Source organism: Pollicipes pollicipes, unplaced genomic scaffold, assembly GCF_011947565.3.
Source record: "Pollicipes pollicipes isolate AB1234 unplaced genomic scaffold, Ppol_2.1 Scaffold_4002;HRSCAF=4701_pilon_pilon_pilon, whole genome shotgun sequence".
Classification (NCBI taxonomy): Eukaryota; Metazoa; Arthropoda; class Thecostraca; order Pollicipedomorpha; family Pollicipedidae; genus Pollicipes; species Pollicipes pollicipes.
Window position 1 is genome coordinate 27239715 of NW_023596420.1, and position 16898 is coordinate 27256612.

Here is a 16898-nt window from a genome sequence, read left to right on the forward strand (position 1 = left end):
ATCGATTTTCGGCTTACTCATCCAAAGTTCGAACTCTTGTTTACATCACAAGCGAAGACTACCGCCTTTTCACTCGGTTTTGTTGCTACGATAATTGGTCTTAGGTGACCTATCCATAACGTTGGTCGTGTGAGACGCGGTAGCCGGACGGGCGCGTCAGATGACCGGCCCGGCGTAGCGGGTGCCGCCTCGGCAGGGTGCGGCGTAGCGGATGTCGTCTCGGAGGGATGCGGCGTAATGGGTGTCTCTCGGAGGGATGCGACGTGACGGGTGCCTTCTCGGAGGGATGCGGCGTGACGAGTACGGTCCGGAGGGATGCGGCGTGACGGGTGCGGCCTCAGCAGAGTGTGGCGTGACGGGTACCGTCTCGGCAGGGTGTAGCGCGCGCTCACCTGGCTTCGGTCCGCCGCCGGCCACTTGACGGCACGGGCGCAGGCCGTCAGCAGGGTCGATCGGCGCTGTTCAGGTCAGGGGAACCGACCTACAGTTCAAAGCGCTTGACGACGGGCCGGCTCGTATTACAGCTGTCCCCTGTGGCTGAGCGACGTGTCGGCGAGTCGGGCGCCGCATGGTCTGAGGCGCTCCGCCTTATCACGCCAACTGCTCCCTCCAGGTGGGCGGCGTCCACCGTGATGACCCGGATGAACAACATCCCGGCGCTGGAGGACCGCGGCCAGGGCGTGCCAGGCCTCATCCCCTTCTGGGACCTCTGCAACCACGCCAACGGACGGGTCAGTGAGCAGCGTTCGGCGCCGGCTTGTCTGCAGGTCGAGGCTGCCGTGGCCCGGTGTCCGTGTGCCATCTGCAGAGGGACACTGTCCGTGTGTGTGTCACTTCTCCCAGTGCTAATCTGGTGTTAGTCAGGGATCCGGAGACGACCTGCGGGAGGGAGCTGACAGAGTGAGTATGTGGTGTGAGTGTGCCACGTTACCGGTGTAAACACAGCTGTAATGATGAGTGTTCAAGGAAATTGCCAGTGCGCGTGTGTGTGTGGTACTTCTGCTGGTGTTTGTTACGTCTCCTGTCGCAAGAGTGCTGTGCAACATTATGTGCTTGTTTCTATAGTATTACGACCAGGGGCGGATACAAGGGGTTTTTTTGGGGGGGGGGGCTGCTCCATCTACTACCCCGTGAGGGTTCAGGGGCCCCAAGGACGGCTAGAAGGCTGAGGCCGGCCGGCCCGAAAGATCGGCCGGGGCTCCCAAAATTCCTGTTGGCTGAACGGAGCATTCGGGGCCTCTGAAACGTTGATATTCCCCTCTCGACCAGGGGCCCGAAACTGAGAAGGGGGCTCCAGACAATAAACAGAGGCCCCGTGCCGGGCTGAAGCCCACATGCCGAACAGCGCCTGGAGCAGGACCTTAGATTGGAAGGGAGGCTCCTCATGTGTCGCTCGAGGGCTCCCTGAAGTAAAGAGTTGTCCTCTGCCATCCAGGGAACCCCGGTATTGAACAGGTGGCTCCTGCTATTGAACAGATGATGCCCGGCATTGAACAGGGCTCCGTACCAGCCGGGGCCTATCATCTGAACAGCAGCAGAGCCATGTCTCTGGAATATCCTGTAGCTTTTCTTACGTCACAAGGAGACCCCTGAGGCAATGAGAGGCCCTCTGTCTGCCCGGGACCCGCGCCAGTGGGACTACAGTCTGGGAAGAGGATCAGGGACAGGGCCAAGACCCCAGAATGTCAGTCAGGTGACCTCCTTCGAAGCTGTTCGGGGCCCTTGAACAATCGATGGGTCCCACTGCCGTCCTCGGGGTCCGGCACCGGAGAGAGGGACCCCAATACTGAACAGGGGCCCGTGCCGGCAGTACAGTGAGGTCACAGCCAGGGCACGCGAACGCCAGCCATAGAATCTGTTCTGCATCCCTCGGAGGCGTGTGTAGGTCAGGGACCTACTAGCCAAACTGAAACAGGCCAAGATCCCAGAATGTTAGCCAGAGAGCCTCCTGTGTCACTTGAGAGCCTCGTAAGGCGATGGTGGACCTCAGCTCTGTCAGTCAAGGGCCCCTGACGGTGATAGTGAGTAGGGACCCTCGGTGCGGGACAAGCGGCCCATAAGCGGTGCATGCGGTGAGGAAGCCCAAGGTTCGGATTTCGGAATACAGGCACCGTGGCGGCGATAGGAGCCCCATTGAAGTCGTGTCTGGCCTCCTAGTTCACCCGACATATTCATGGCCGTTTATCACATTCTTCACATCTCATAGAAAAACGTTTGCGTCATGTCTGGCGACAATGTCTCTCCCTGGCTTATCGTGACATTTTGAGAAACGACTTTGCATTACTTTATTGTAGTCGGTTGTTTTATTTCTTTAAGAAGTTGGGCTTTCATTCAGCTGTATTTACTCTTTTCTAGTCCAAAAGAAGCATTGCCTAACAGCCGACATTGGCGTGAAATGACCTTTGATGTTGGCGCGCCTTAAAATACGAATCATCATCATCATCACTTTAATTTGGTAGCTTTGCAATTGGCGATAAGATGCTGTCATGCACGTTGCATCGACGAAAACATTGTGCCGCCTTCGCCGTTCTCCGCCGACCCTGTCTTGCGGGTGTGTGGTCGAGGTAATTGGGGCCAGTATTCGGCAGGATGTTCCGCTCATGCGGAGAGGTGTGTAAAGTTCATCGCTCGAGGTAAACACCCACTGTGGAGGAGGTCGAGAGTGTGTGTTGCGTCACCCTGGTGTTAACGCCTCGCTGCGTCGGCCAGGTGTCTACGGACTACCTGCAGGAGGAAGGCCGGCAGCGTGTGTTACGCCTCGCGCGACTTCGAGGCTGGCGAGCAGTTCTTCATTTTCTACGGTGTGCGGCCCAACGCCGAGTTTCTGCTGCACAACGGGTAGGTGGCGGGCCGGTGAGCACAGCGCCGGGTGGTGCGCCGTGCGCCTCTTTCGGCAGTGGCCGTCACCTGCTGTGTCAGCCGGCGGCCGGTCGGCGGTCGCCACGTGACGTCACGCGACGCCGCCGCCGGCCGGCAGGTTCGTGTACCGCGACAACGAGCACGACGCGGTGGCCGTACGGCTGGGAGTGAGTCGGGGCGACGCGCTGCACCAGCGGCGCTGCCGCCTGCTGGAGCGACTCGGTGTGCCGGCCAGCGGCGTGTTCTACCTCCACCGCGAAGGCGCGCCCATCGACGCCTCGCTGCTCGCCTTCCTGCGCGTCTTCAATATGGACGCAGGTCAGACCAGACGACGGGCGAAGCCATAGGAGCGTGGGTCCACGTACTAGTCGTATAGGGAATGGTGGGGAGGCCGTGTGGTAAAGCGAACCCGACCCATGACGTCATTAGACCAGCTTGTGTTAAATTTGTGCGTTAATGGGCGACTCAGGGGCCGTTTCCATCAGTTTCTGATGCAACGCCGTCGTACGTAGCAGTTGGCATCGCGCGCTGTGGCTTTGGGGGTTAGTGATAGTACGTGTGAGCGCGGACGGGCGCCGGCGTGGCCTGTGCTGTTGCGTGGGCAGAGCCCGACATCAGCGTACGCGTGTGGCCGCCAGACGCGTTGGACCAGTGGCTGCTGGCGGACAACGTGTCGGAGCTGGGCTCGGACGAGTGCCCCGGCCTGCCGGACGGCCTGGAGACGACCGCCTGGCGCTTTCTGCACACGCGGCTGGGCCTGCTGCTGCGCCTGTACCCGGGCCCGGCCGCCGACGACCGCCGCCTGCTGGCCGAGCCGGGCGCGCTGACGCCGCGCGCCCGGCTGGCCGTCACGCTGCGGCTGGGCGAGAAGGAGATCCTGGAGCGGGCGCTGCTGTACGCCGACCAGCGCATGGCCTGACGGCGCGGCGGGCGCGCGCTTGACGTCACAGGTGTGGAGCGGCTCCGGCGGCGCCAACACTACCAAAGACTGCCGCACCACTACGGCCGCCAATCTTCCACAAATCCGAGCTCAAATGGCGGCCCCGGGCGGGGCATGCGGGCCAGCACGACGCTGGAATAACGCTTGTGTAGGCGCCTGCCGTTTTATGTCCGTGTTTAATGGGTGGCAGCGTGTGCGACACTTAACAAACGCGTGCTGTTCGCTACCTGGTGTCTCAAAGTGCAATGCTGTGCGGGCCGCTCGCTGCGCGGGCGTTCGGCACGGGGCATTGTTCAAAGCCACGCAGGCTAAATAAATACTCAGGCATTGACATACGGTTTATTTTGCAACTGCGATACACTCGATTAAGGACCAATGTTAAAATCACGACGGGATGCACGACGGATTGCCATAGAACGGCGAGTGCTGGCGCCTGCCCACTCACTCAAGCCCGACGTCGTTCTCGGTCTGCCCGGTCAGCCAGTCTCCTATCACCCGATCAGAACCCCCCCCCCCCCCTCTCCCTCCACCGATCACAGACACCTCACGGGCCCGTCCGGCCCTAGCATCCGGCATCGGCGTAACGAACAGCGGTCCGCGGTACCAGGCTGCTAAACACTAAGTTCTCCGACAGTTTGCGCACGTAAGCCACGTCCCGCCGCACGCAATCCACGACTTCGCCCCCACATAAGTCGCGCCCTGGGCGCGCTGCACACAGGACAAGCTCCACGCACGTGAACACGCATACACTGCCATCCGCCCGCACGCGCTCTGGCGGCGCCCCGCTTGAAGCGCCGCGCTGAGCCCGACCTGGCCGCGGCCAGGCGCTCCACCCCTCGCTCGGCGCCTGTCGGCCAGCCAGCCTATCCCAGCGCTGAAAATGAGAGGCGGGTCCTGCATAGAATGGGGAGTGACCAAAGCACGGTTCGGACGACGCTAGACACTAGACGCTCCGCTGAGAGACGCCAACACGCGGCAGTTCTTCCAGGTCAGGGAGCCCACGCCTGGACCGGCCCCTGCACCCCCCCCCCCCCCTCCCTCTCGCAATTGCTCACCCAGACGTGCCCATTAGACAGTTATTTCAGACGTGCCCATCAGACAGTTATCTGCCAAACAAGTCCTGCTGAGCGTTCATTCGCAAGATGGCCACGGATATCATTTATAAATGATCAGCGAATGCTCGCTCCTTCACACAAGCCAGGTGACTAGCTGTTTATGTGGTATTAGTTGTCGCTTACCCGCTATCGCCTCCGACGCGTAGAACTTGACGTCGAAGTCGGCGTCCGAGTTGAGTTTCTCCAGCACGGGCTTCACCTGCGCCTGCACCACGCTGCAAACAGAAGGGGCTCTGCGTCGGCGGCGTGGCTAGGCCGCATGTCACGAAACACTCGTTTGGGGCCGACCGCTGACAGTAGAGGTGCAGGACAAGACACCCGTGCCCCGAACGAAACGCCACGGCTCCGGGCAGCACGTGGTACACTGCAGAAGACGCGCCCGTTCAGGGTGAACAAGCAATGCCGTACTGCGACAAACCACGGACCCATGGCGGCAGTTACAAGGTGAACGGCAGCTTTGCGCACGTCCGTACACATGGCTAACGGGTTCGGCACCAACAGGAGATGGTCGGCAGGCCGGCTGCACACACTGCGCCGGCCGCGCGCTCCTGCCGTGCGTTTGTGACAAGCGCCAGCCGGCAGCGCTAGCCCCCCCCCCCCCCCCCCTCCGCTGGTCGCCATCCGGCGGCGTCAGGCGAGCAGCCTGCCCAGTGTCTCACCTCGACTCCAGGATAGGGCACATCTTCTGCAGTGTTTTGGCCACGTTAAACCTGACGTTGGCCACGTGGTCGCTCGCCATACCGAGGACAGTGGGCAGCATCAGTTTCACCGTCATCTCCGCACCGCAGGCCTCCGCCAGGACCTGACGACGCAGGTCAGGTCACAGTCAGGTCAGGTCAAGACACACGTCGCCAGGCGTCAGGCATGCAGCCGGCCACACCCAATCGACAGACCGCTCAGCTGCCATCACGCCACGTCAGGACGTTTCACGCTTGAATGCCTCCAATTTGAGGGAACGCGTCATTTCCGGGTGCCGTGTGGTGCAAAAAAAATGTTCCGGAAACGCCAGTTTCGATCTCACAGTTACTTCAATCCTCGCACTACTTCAACACTCGCACCTCGCACTAGGGATGGCCCCAGAGACCCATAAGGTTATTACCGGAATTATTTATGAAATACTTGAGCCGAGTGCCAACATTTCGGGTAACCGTGTTTACACGATCGTTGCTTTACATTTTGTCGTTTTTCTTTTGCTTTCTTTTTGGCGGTTCACTTAACGAGCAGTGTGTACTGTGCAAAATCCGACGTCCGCAAGAATTAAACACAGCCCCCTTCAAGCATCCGTGAATCATCACCTAACATATTGCATAATGTGAGTGACGCAGCAGTTGGCCCAAGGTGACAGCTGTGTTATGTTCTAACAAGCAAGGAGTAAATACAGATGAAAGCTTTATGCCTCTTAGAAATAATGACAACTGCCTTGAAAGTAGCAACACAGCCTTGAAAGTAGCAATGCCGAGTCGCTTCCCAACAGGTAGCCATGTGCCGCGTGAGGATGACCAAGTTGTTCCCATGTGCCGCGTAAGTATGACCAAGTTGTTCCCATGTGCCGCGTAAGTATGACCAAGTTGTTTCCCATGCGCCGCGTAAGCGTGACCAAGTTGTTCCCATGTGCTGCGTCAGCATGACCAAGTTGTTCCCATGCGCCGCGTAAGCACGACCAAGCTGTTCCCATGTGCTGCGTAAGCATGACCAAGTTGTTCCATGCGCCGCGTAAGGATGACCAAGTTGTTCCCATGTGCCGCGTAAGTTATGCCCAAGTTTGTGCCATGTGCCTGCGTAGGCATGACCAAGTTGTTCCGATTGTGCTGCGTAAGCATGACCAAGTTGTTCCCATGCGCCGCGTAAGCATGACCAAGTTGTTCCCATGTGCTGCGCAAGCATGACCAAGTTGTTCCCATGTGCCGCGTAAGTATGACCAAGTTGTTCCCATGCGCCGCGTAAGCGTGACCAAGCTGTTCCCATGTGCTGCGTAAGCATGACCAAGTTGTTCCCATGTGCTGCGTAAGCATGACCAAGTTGTTCCCATGTGCTGCGTAAGCATGACCAAGTTGTCCCCATGTGCTGCGTAAGCATGACCAAGTTGTTCCCATGTGCCGCGTAAGTATGACCAAGTTGTTCCCATGCGCCGCGTAAGCGTGACCAAGCTGTTCCCATGTGCTGCGTAAGCATGACCAAGTTGCGACGTCGAGCCCTCTCCTTCAACATTTAACGAGTTGTGCAGCCTTCTCCTTGGAGATGGCAGAGAAGCGCGGGTCGTGTCGTCGATTCCTTTGCAATTGTTCGCTTGGTGTGTAGCATTGGTGTTTTCAACTGAGTGTCAGTATACATCGCTTGGATGCGGTCCGGGCGCGGCAGCAGACGGCGGCGGCAGCTCAGCCCGCTGCAAAACTCGTATGGCAGAGGAAAACAGCCTGGTGGAGGCTGAACAATGTCACGTTTTTCGAAATCAATCCCGTATACACTACGCTGGTGCCTAAACCGGGCAGGCTGGGACCATGCAACTGATGTTCTCACGTATCGTGTACATCACGTACACGCGCGGCGGATATTCATACATGCGGAGGGACATTCGGTAGCCACGGGCCGTAACGACGCGGGACCGAAAACAATTCAACGGAGGCAGCAAGATGTAATCGCACTGGTATCCATACGCCCCCTGGTCTGACAGCTGGTCTCACGCTGTGGCTGATGGGTAAACCGGCAGACTTAGCACGCTAACTTCACTTCGATTTCACTCGTCATTCCATAAGACGGTGTGTATGGAATGTATGGAATGTTTCTCAAAGGTAGCTTTGGATCACAATCGGCTCCGGGCCATTTTTGCGCAAGACCTTAGGGCCACCTTCCGGTTTATCATGCCATTTTAAGGAACCACTTCTGCCCCAAGGGTGCGAACGGACAATGGTTTAACGGGTTAATAGACAGCGTGTGTCTCATTTCGACCCTTATTTCTGTCACGCCAATCCAAACGATCACTCAACATGATGGGCAGATTTCAGGCAATCTACAAAGAGAGACGCAACGACTTTGAATCCACGTCACATATTTAACGTCGTAAAAGTGGTAAGTTGTGTCCTTTTACCACGGAGCGAAGAGAGGGCGTGTGGATACGGGCGCAGCAGCTAGCGCTGGCCGCGCGGGGCCCCGCGCGGCAGACTCACGTTGATGCAGAACAGGCAGGTCATACGGTGCAGGTAGTTCTGGTCGCGCGCCATGGCCACCACCTTCGGTATGACCGCGTTCTGCGCCCAGTCGCAGCCGAACTTCTCCACCAGCTTCTTGAGGTTGACGGTGGCCGCCTCGCGGATGGCGAACACGTGATCCACCAGCCACGTCATGCACAGCTGGTTCAGCTTCTCGTCGAAGAACTCGACGCCCAGCTGGCCGGCCAGCAGCGGCATGTAGTTGATGATGGCCAGCCGGACGCGCCACTTGGTGTCCTCGGCCAGCTCCACGATGGCCGGCAGCAGGGACTGCGACAGCTGGCGGCGACTGATACGTCAGACTCACGCCCAGCGACGGCGGGACACGTCAGACTCACACCCAACGGCGGTGGGACACATCAGACTCACAACCAGCGACGGTGGGACACGTCAGACTCACGCCCAGCGACGGCGGGACACGTCAGACCCACACCCAGCGACGGTGGGACACGTCAGACCCACGCCCAGCGACGGTGGACACGCCAGACCCACGCAGAAGCCGCGATATTAGATAGAGGCCCATGGGCTCTACTGACTTTGGCGATGGTGTAACCAGCCTGCTGATGAAAGTGCAAGTCAGTAGATATCGTCACTCCAAGGTGACTGTAGCTTGTAACGGACGGAGGTCGTGGCTATCAAAGGCCAGCTGCGGTGCGTCATGTGTGTTCCTGTTGGTGAATGCGTGATGCATTGTTTGCATGGCGTTGAACGTGATGACCCATTGTTTCCCGATTTCTTGCATGCTGTGTAAGTCGTGTTAAAGGGACGTTTGTGTGCCCGCCGGGTCGTGTGAGGGTGCTGTGTATATTGTGGTATCGTCGGCAAAGAACATGTAGTCAGCCTTATCGGCTGGATCATTGAGATCCATAAAGGCGCGGAGAGGCCTCAAGACCGACTGCTGTGGGCACCCGCCATGCATTGCCCTAGGGGTGCTTAAACCGTTGTCTGATTTGATGATCTATTTGCGGTCTGGAAGATATGATTCTATCCAATTTTGGAGAGTTTCTGACAAACGACAGTGGTTCTCGCACTTGAGTAGGAGGTCCCTATGCCATATCTTGTCACACAAAAATTAACTTATGTCCAAGTAGATGGCTGTTAAGTCATTACCCTCGGTCCAAGGCTGCACAGAGATTGCTAAAGAAAGCTGAATCTGTGTGCTATGCTTTGAGCTGCATCCACTTTAACCCATGGCATGCGACTAGCTTGTGGGATCAGGTCGTGAAACATTACTATTGAAAGACATACAGCGACAACTACCTGTACGACAATGGTTTAATTTTTGATACTTAAAATAAGTCAAAATGAATGAGAATTCAACCTCAAACCACAATCCTTGATGCCTACACTCATATTGAAAATTGGCGTTTTCCCATGTTCAATACTTATGATGTGTCGGAGTAGCCTTTGCGTGAAAAACAATGGATTTGAGTGGACGTTTGTAGCACACTTCTCCGCCTGATTTCGAGATTAATTCCTTCAGTCCAGTAAGAGTGTAGTGTACTTAGAACCGGAACTAGAAGTAACTAAAAGCAGTGTAGTTAGCCCATGCCATGCACCCATTGGGCGCACGACCATTTATTTTCAAGCGACGTCTGAGCGAGACCTCTGTTCGCCTGTGACGTTCTGGCCTTTACTGGGTGTGCAGATGCTCTTTGTGTTGCTGGTTACCGTGGGTTAAATGAAGTGTTTGGGTCGCACCGACGGCTGTGGACATATAGCTCCCCGCTCTATGCGTGTTATGAATGATTGCTTAAGCATATACAGAAAACTCGCGAAAGCCCCAAAGCAATGAATATAATCGAACGATACCTCCAACAAATTGCACGTCGGTGTGAACTTAAACACAAATTTGCGGATTTTGGACCATGTTTGCTACGCCAAGGCAATACAGGAATGCAAAACAACGCCAACGGATGATGCAGACGTACAACCCATGTCATGATCTACAACCTGTCCCAAGAGACCTGTACGCTCTGTACCCCCGCCACACGCTCTGACCTGTTGTATTCCGATGACCTCGTTGACACAGTCCACGTTGGAGATGATGTTGAGCCGCACCTCCGGACACTCGTCTTTCAGCTGACTGAGGAAGAGCGGCAGCAGGTGCTCCACCGTGTTGTTCTTGCCCAGGATGGGCGACAGGCCCATGATGACGCCGGCCAGCGCCGACTTGACGTGTTGGTTGGAGTCCGACACTAGGTCCTGGAAGCCGGTGTCAGTGTCACCGACTCCGACCAGGTTCAGGTCCGCACCCAACTCAAACGACGCGAAAACAGCACCAAGAACTACAGACGGCACACGGCAGAGGTTGCACAGAGCCTAATTTACCGGAAAGACGCACGCCATCACTGGTAACGATTCTGAGACACCGTGGCGCGGGTTTGTCACATGTCAGTGGTAACCACAGCGGCCAGACGGCTGTTGCGCCCACGTCAACCCCAGAGAAGGGCGAAGCCGACCAGACCCGGAGCGCGGCGGGGCGGACCCCGTGTCAGCCGGCAGTCACGCCGCGGGGCGGACCCCTTGTCAGCCGGCAGTCACGCCGCGAGACGGACTCCGTGTCAGCCGGCAGTCTCGCCGCGGGGCGGACCCCGTGTCAGCCGGCAGTCGCGCTGGGAGGCGACCCCGTGTCAGCCGACAGTCGCGCTGCGAGACGGACCCTGTGTCAGCCGGCAGTCGCGCTGCGAGGCGGACCCCGTGTCAGCCGGCAGTCGCGCTGCGAGGCGGACCCCGTGTCAGCCGGCAGTCGCGCTGGGAGGCGGACTCCGTGTCAGCCGGCAGTCACGCCGCGGGGCGGACTCCGTGTCAGCCGGCAGTCGCGCTGGGAGGCGGACCCCGTGTCAGCCGGCAGTCACACGCCACCAGAGCCGGGGCCGGCACCGACCTTGACGCAGGGCAGGATGTGCGTGACGATCTGCGTCTCGCGCGTAGCCGGGTCCAGGTTCAGGCAGAAGTCCTTGACCTTCTGGGCGGCGGCGGCGCGCACTTCGGCCTCGCAGTCCTTGAGCAGCGACTGGAAGGCCGGCACCAGATCGGCGGTGGTGATCTCCGGGCCCACGGCCGTCTGCAGCTCCGTGAAGTGGTCTGCCACCATGTACCTGAGACGGGAATACGCACCAGTGTCACACAACTGGCACACATCAACTCCAGCACACAGTTTTTCCTTTCCAGCTTTCGGCCCGTGCTGGACTTTGGAGCGTTACCACCGTCCCCGGTTGATTTGAAGGCTTCACGAGCTGCCTCGGACCAGATTGGGAATTTTGATTTAGAGATTCAGAGATGGACCGCTGTTTCCCAACCAGGGCGGAGATTAATATTTTGTGTGTGCTTGCATATATACAGTCAAGTAAAAGGGAGGTTTTTCATAGGGACAATGGCGTCGCTTAGCCATTCAACGACAAGGGTCACATCAGTCGTGTTTGTTCATTAACTGAAACGAAAAATACTTGCCCCCCCATTTCCCTGACAGTGCAAACATTCTCGAACTCACGACAACCAGCAGCTGGCTGGTTCTTAACAACCTGGCGCGGGCCGTGTGGCCTGGGCAGCCGGAGCGGCGCAGCGCGGCTGCAGCCGCTGGCCGCTGGCCGCTGGCCGCTGGCGGCGGCCGCGGCTCACCTGACCCGCCACGACTGGTCCTCGGAGCACTGACGCAGGGTGGGCATCACCAGCTGCTCCACGTCCGCCTGTGTCAGCAGCGAGGCAATGCTGACGCACGCCTCCACCGCCAGCAGCCGCACCGAGTCCTGCACCGCGTGAGAACGCAGCGGCGGTCAGCCAGAAGCAGTGGCATCAGAATCGGCCAGACGCTGATACTCACACTTGCCATGCATGAACTACACATTTGAAACTTTCACTTTAGTGATACATGTATAGAAATACTAGCCCCCATCACTGCTTGATAGACAATACGAACATAAATGTTGTGACACCCACTTAAGCCAAGCATCACTGCAAAGCACAACCACGAAAACTCACTAGGCGAACTACAAACGCGTAGGTTCTTAGCACAGGGTGGCGCGACAAGCTCTAGTATCATGATGGCACGCCGGTACCGACCCCCCACCCCCCTCTCTCCCCCCCGACTCGAAGGTCCCACATTTCTCGACTTGAGCACCTCACCTGATGACGGGCTGAGAGGCGGATTGTCTTTACTAGAAGGCCCCACATGCCTTACTCAGAATCCACCCATATCTGACCCAGAGATCCCACATTTCTGATCCACAGCTCCAACCTGGCTGGCTTAAAGCGCTCACCTAGCTGGCTCAGGGGTCCAACTGGCTGGTTTAGAATGCCCACCTAGCTGGTTCAGAGGTCCTTCCTGGCTGGTTCATAGCTTCCATCTGGCTGGCTCAGGTCCCCCCTGGCTGGCTCAGAGGTCCCTCCTGGCTGGCTCAGAGGTCCCATCTGGCTGGCTCAGAGGTCCTACCACGCCAGCTCAGAGATCCCACCTGGCTGGCTCAGGGGTCCCACCTGGCTGGCTCACAGGTCCCACCTGAGGGCTCAAATTGGTCCACAAGTCTGACTCAGAGATCCCACTGGACTGGCTCGGAAGCCGCACCTGCTCGTCTCCGGCCAGGTCGGTGAACATGAGGATGATCTCGGACTTGAGGTGGTCGACGCCCACGGCCTTGGCGAACTCGCCCAGCTTGCTGGCGGCGGCGCGGCGTACCATCGGAGTGTCGTCCTGGCACAGGTTGCGGAAGTTCACCCGCAGCTCGGCTGCAGGGCATGTATGCCGATTAAATGGTAGCCCAGTCTCAAATCCGGCCTCTGCGGGCCGGATGTTCATGTGGCCCATTTTCACAGGCCATCTAGCACTGTAAGCACCAGCAAGAGACAATAACAGAATTTGGGCCACATGCATACAACGTGGAGACCCTAATACCGAGGTTGGGTGGGTTAGGCCAGCCCAATTCACGGAAGATTGAACGCCACAAAATGCTCCGCGCACGGACAGACACTGGGGCGTGGTTTCGTAACGTGAGTTCGCGGTTAAACAGAGAAAAAAACGATGTGGCCTACCCCTGTTCCTACAAAAACAAAACAAAAAACAAATGAAAAGCTTTCTCCATGATGGCCTACAAGCTCGGGGGGGGGGGGTTGGAACCCATATTTTCACTGAACGAGAGAACTATACCCCTGGACAGATAGACAGGCAGACAAAGACAGACATCCGTACATGCACAGACAGTCACAGACAAACAAATGTAAATATATATGCATACACACATACACACGCACACACACATATATACCGCTAAAAACCGACTACTCGTGCGTTGCCCCATTCCACGATTTAGGATAACGACGATAGACGACGATAACGACAGCGTCGATTCGATCACTCCATGTTCAATGGTGACCACATAGTGACCACACTCCGCCGACTCGCGTGGGTTCAGCACCCCAGCGGTGTCCAGCGCGCTCCGCCCCAGCGCGACCGATGGGCCACGGCGGCCGCCCACCTTTCAGCTTGTCGTTGACGCGCGGGTAGCAGACGGCAAACAGGCCGCAGCTGGAGGTGCGGGAGGTGAACCAGTCACCGGATGCCAGACGCTTGACCAGCGGAACGAAGTGCGCCTCCAGGTCGGACGTGTTGTGTTGGTGAGAGATGGCGCGCAGCGACTCCACCGCCTTGTCGCGCACCACCGTCTCTTCCACCTGCGCCAGCGACTCAAGTGCTGGCTGGAAGGATGGTCGGAGGCGGGTCACACCCACAGGCTGGGATGATGTTCACAGGCAGGTCACACCCATACTGGCTGGGACAATGGTCACACGCACGCACGCAGGCAAGAAGTTAAGCAATTTTGCAATAATTTGGTGTAAATTTGCAAGGGTTCAGAGAAAGCTGACATCCCCTGCAAAATCTGACTAGAGGACGGTTGTGAGCCCAGTGCTGAGAAGAAGTACCACATTGGAATAGCACAATGCTGCACCAACCTGCACATTCTGTGGCTTTTACCAGAGACCAGTTGTAATGCAATCTGGACAAAGATTTCAGACAGCACAACTTTCCAAATGTACATCATGGGTTTTGAATTGATGTGGCACCAGCATCTTAAGAGATCAATGTTTTTAGTTGTGTTTCTGGCTGTTTTTACCCTTGAATGATTTTCAAACATCACCTTCAGATTGACACATTTGTTCGCTACAGCACAAATCAAAACTGGCAGCCAGATGACCACATTCCTTCCATTACAGCCCAAATTCAAACTCATAGTCAGATAGCACATGCATTCAAAAACAGTACCAACTACAAATGTCACATACAAAAGCACTGACATACCAAAATGGCCAGACACTCACCAGGAGACAGTAGACATATTCTGGTCCACCCACAAGCTTGGTGAAGTTGCCCAGCTGTTCAGCCAGGGCCAAAAGCACCTCATCTTCATCATAGATGGTCTCAGTGAGGAATGGAATTAGCTCGTTCCTGGTGCGCTCCACTCCCAAAGCAAGTGCTATTGTTGACAGCTTCTTCACAGAGTTAAGCCGGAGCTGGTCACAACATGAGAGGTCAGTGCATAAACTGCAACAGCCCAGTGCCTTAACCATGACTATGGTGAGAATACAGCAGTGCTGAAGTGGTAAACACTTGAAGACTTCAAGGTTATTATATTTGAAGGATGAAAAGTCATAGTATGACAGGTATTTCCAGCTTTTGTACTGAGGCTTCACTCATCCAGAAATGACTTACTGATAACCAGATAACCCCTCTTTATCACCAACATCCCTCGTGGAAAAAAGCATGTTCTGGTGGGTACAGTGATGTGGTGAACATGAATGCCCCATCTGCACAGTCAGTCTTATTATAATTATATTCTAAAAGCTCCAGAATGTTGAGAATGTACCTACAATCACACCTTTTCTCCATTCCTCTGTAAGCATCACATAATGCTAAAAAATTCCCAGGAATGGTACTTTTTACTGTCAATATGAAGAATTCACAGGCAATTTTACATGCTGAAGAAGAACCCTGGACACTTTACAGGGCATGGCCAAGATGGATAATCTTTTATTGACAGTGATCTTAGCTGCATAATGAGCATGGCAGACAAAACTAGGGGATAATTTCTGGAACTTCACATGGATAATTCTGGATATAAATGAAGAATCTCTGCAGATAATTCTCAGATAATTTATCATTTGTTGTATCTCTCTCCCTTTAAAACACACCAAAATCAGCTGTGGATATGTGCTAGCTGTATATATTGGCTGAAGTGAACACCATTCTGGAAAATTATACGGCATTCCAGATAATTATCTGAGATAAGCTGATCGCCAACTATGCCAAAGGCTGAGGAAAGCCTGTACATTTTTTTCAACAATGCCAAAATACCAATAATCATAGTTTCCAAGCAAACACTGAGAAAAAACATAACAGCACTGCATCATAAGAATATTCAGAGACAAGACCACAACAACAAAAAATCTGCCCACTTGCCTGGAAAGTACCAAATAAGTTTTCACTGCCAAGAGATAAGCTAATATGACACCTACCTGCACGTCTTCATTACGAAGCTCGTCAATCAAAACTGCAATAGGATATAGCGATTCATCCCCCGCAGTTTCAGTTGCCGACATCCTTGCAATGGTTACTGCAGTTCGAAATAAATTTTCTTCCAACAAACGCCCCGAATTACAACCCCAAACATACAACCGCTGCGCAGTCACCGATGGGCGGCGAGTCACCTCAAATCTGACGCAGGGATCACAATCGACAGGGATTGGTCTAAACGAGGGAGGGACTAAATGGCAGGCAAAACTTGTTGACAACCCAAAACTTCGAACACAGGAGTTATAGCCAAAAGAGTCATAGCTATGCGATACCGCTTGACTGATTATTTGCTATTTTAGCAAGATGATTGCCTTGTATAAGGTAAAATTTCACCGAAAATGTAAAATTACTGTACAAATGAGCCTGCAGACAACCCCACCCCTCCCCAGTCTTAAGGTCCCATAGGACAAACCACAACAAAACCTTTACAAGTCGATGCGCCGTGTCGACATCCCGCTCTTTCCAGAAAATGTTGCCTTGGGTCAGGTCGCAGACCAGACAAAACGCCAGAAACCGACGCGACTCTCTCTGTTGACAACAACGAGTTGACAACTTGACAACTTGTTGACGTTAACAACTTCGAGTCGATGGGACCAATTGTCAATTTTGTCATTATTGTCAATAACTAATCCTTTCCAGAAGATGGTGACCTTGGGTCACGAGCAAAGGAACAGGGGGACACTAGATGACAGCTCCAAGGGTCCATATGGCGGTCCTGTCGGGCGGCGGCTCAGCGGGCGCATCTGACGTTCTGTTCGGACACATATGACGGTTTCGCTGTCGTGGCGCCTTTGACGGTTGCGCGGCGGCGGCTCCACGCTGTCGGTTGTTTGACAGCTTCCGCGGTTACCTGGGGTCGTTTGAAGGTTAGAAGGGTGTTGGCTCTCAACATTTCCGGGCAGTCACCAGCCATGGTCCCTCGGTGACAGGCGCGGCCAGCCCCCGCGGGCGGCCGGAGCCGTCCCGAGCGGCACTGCCTTGAAGGGGTGACCCGTCCCCATGGACTGCCGGACCCGTTCCGAGTGGCGCTGCCTTCAACGCGTGGTCCCGCCCTTATGGACTAGCCGGAGCCGCATGTTCCGTGAAGTTAGTGATTTATTCGGCGATTTATTCAGCGACGAGTTCCGATTTCTTTGAAAAGAGGCCTTAAGCTCAATTACGATACGAGAATATCGAAAATGACCTCTATTTTGCAAAAATCACGTGACCTTCGA

The 16898-nt window shown here is 55.6% G+C and overlaps 2 protein-coding genes across 2 annotated transcripts; one reads left to right on the forward strand and one right to left on the reverse strand.

Annotated features, from left to right (window-relative positions):
* The first annotated feature begins 632 nt into the window (after positions 1-632).
* On the forward strand, positions 633-3975 carry LOC119094308 (actin-histidine N-methyltransferase). Its single transcript, XM_037217380.1, has 4 exons — positions 633-787; positions 2710-2838; positions 2978-3177; positions 3498-3975. Exons 1-4 carry the CDS (start codon positions 633-635, stop codon positions 3776-3778), a joined length of 765 nt encoding a protein of 254 aa, XP_037073275.1. The 3' UTR covers positions 3779-3975.
* Positions 3976-4125: 150 nt separating this feature from the next.
* On the reverse strand, positions 4126-15803 carry LOC119093254 (serine/threonine-protein phosphatase 2A 65 kDa regulatory subunit A alpha isoform-like). The gene is made up of 11 exons (XM_037216179.1): positions 15627-15803; positions 14433-14624; positions 13592-13811; positions 12685-12845; positions 11742-11869; positions 11008-11221; positions 10122-10325; positions 8079-8399; positions 5574-5716; positions 5038-5129; positions 4126-4673 (listed from the first exon to the last, which is right to left on the reverse strand). The coding sequence occupies exons 1-11, from the start codon at positions 15708-15710 to the stop codon at positions 4663-4665; spliced, it is 1770 nt and encodes a 589-aa protein (XP_037072074.1). The 5' UTR covers positions 15711-15803; the 3' UTR covers positions 4126-4662.
* Positions 15804-16898: the final 1095 nt, after the last annotated feature.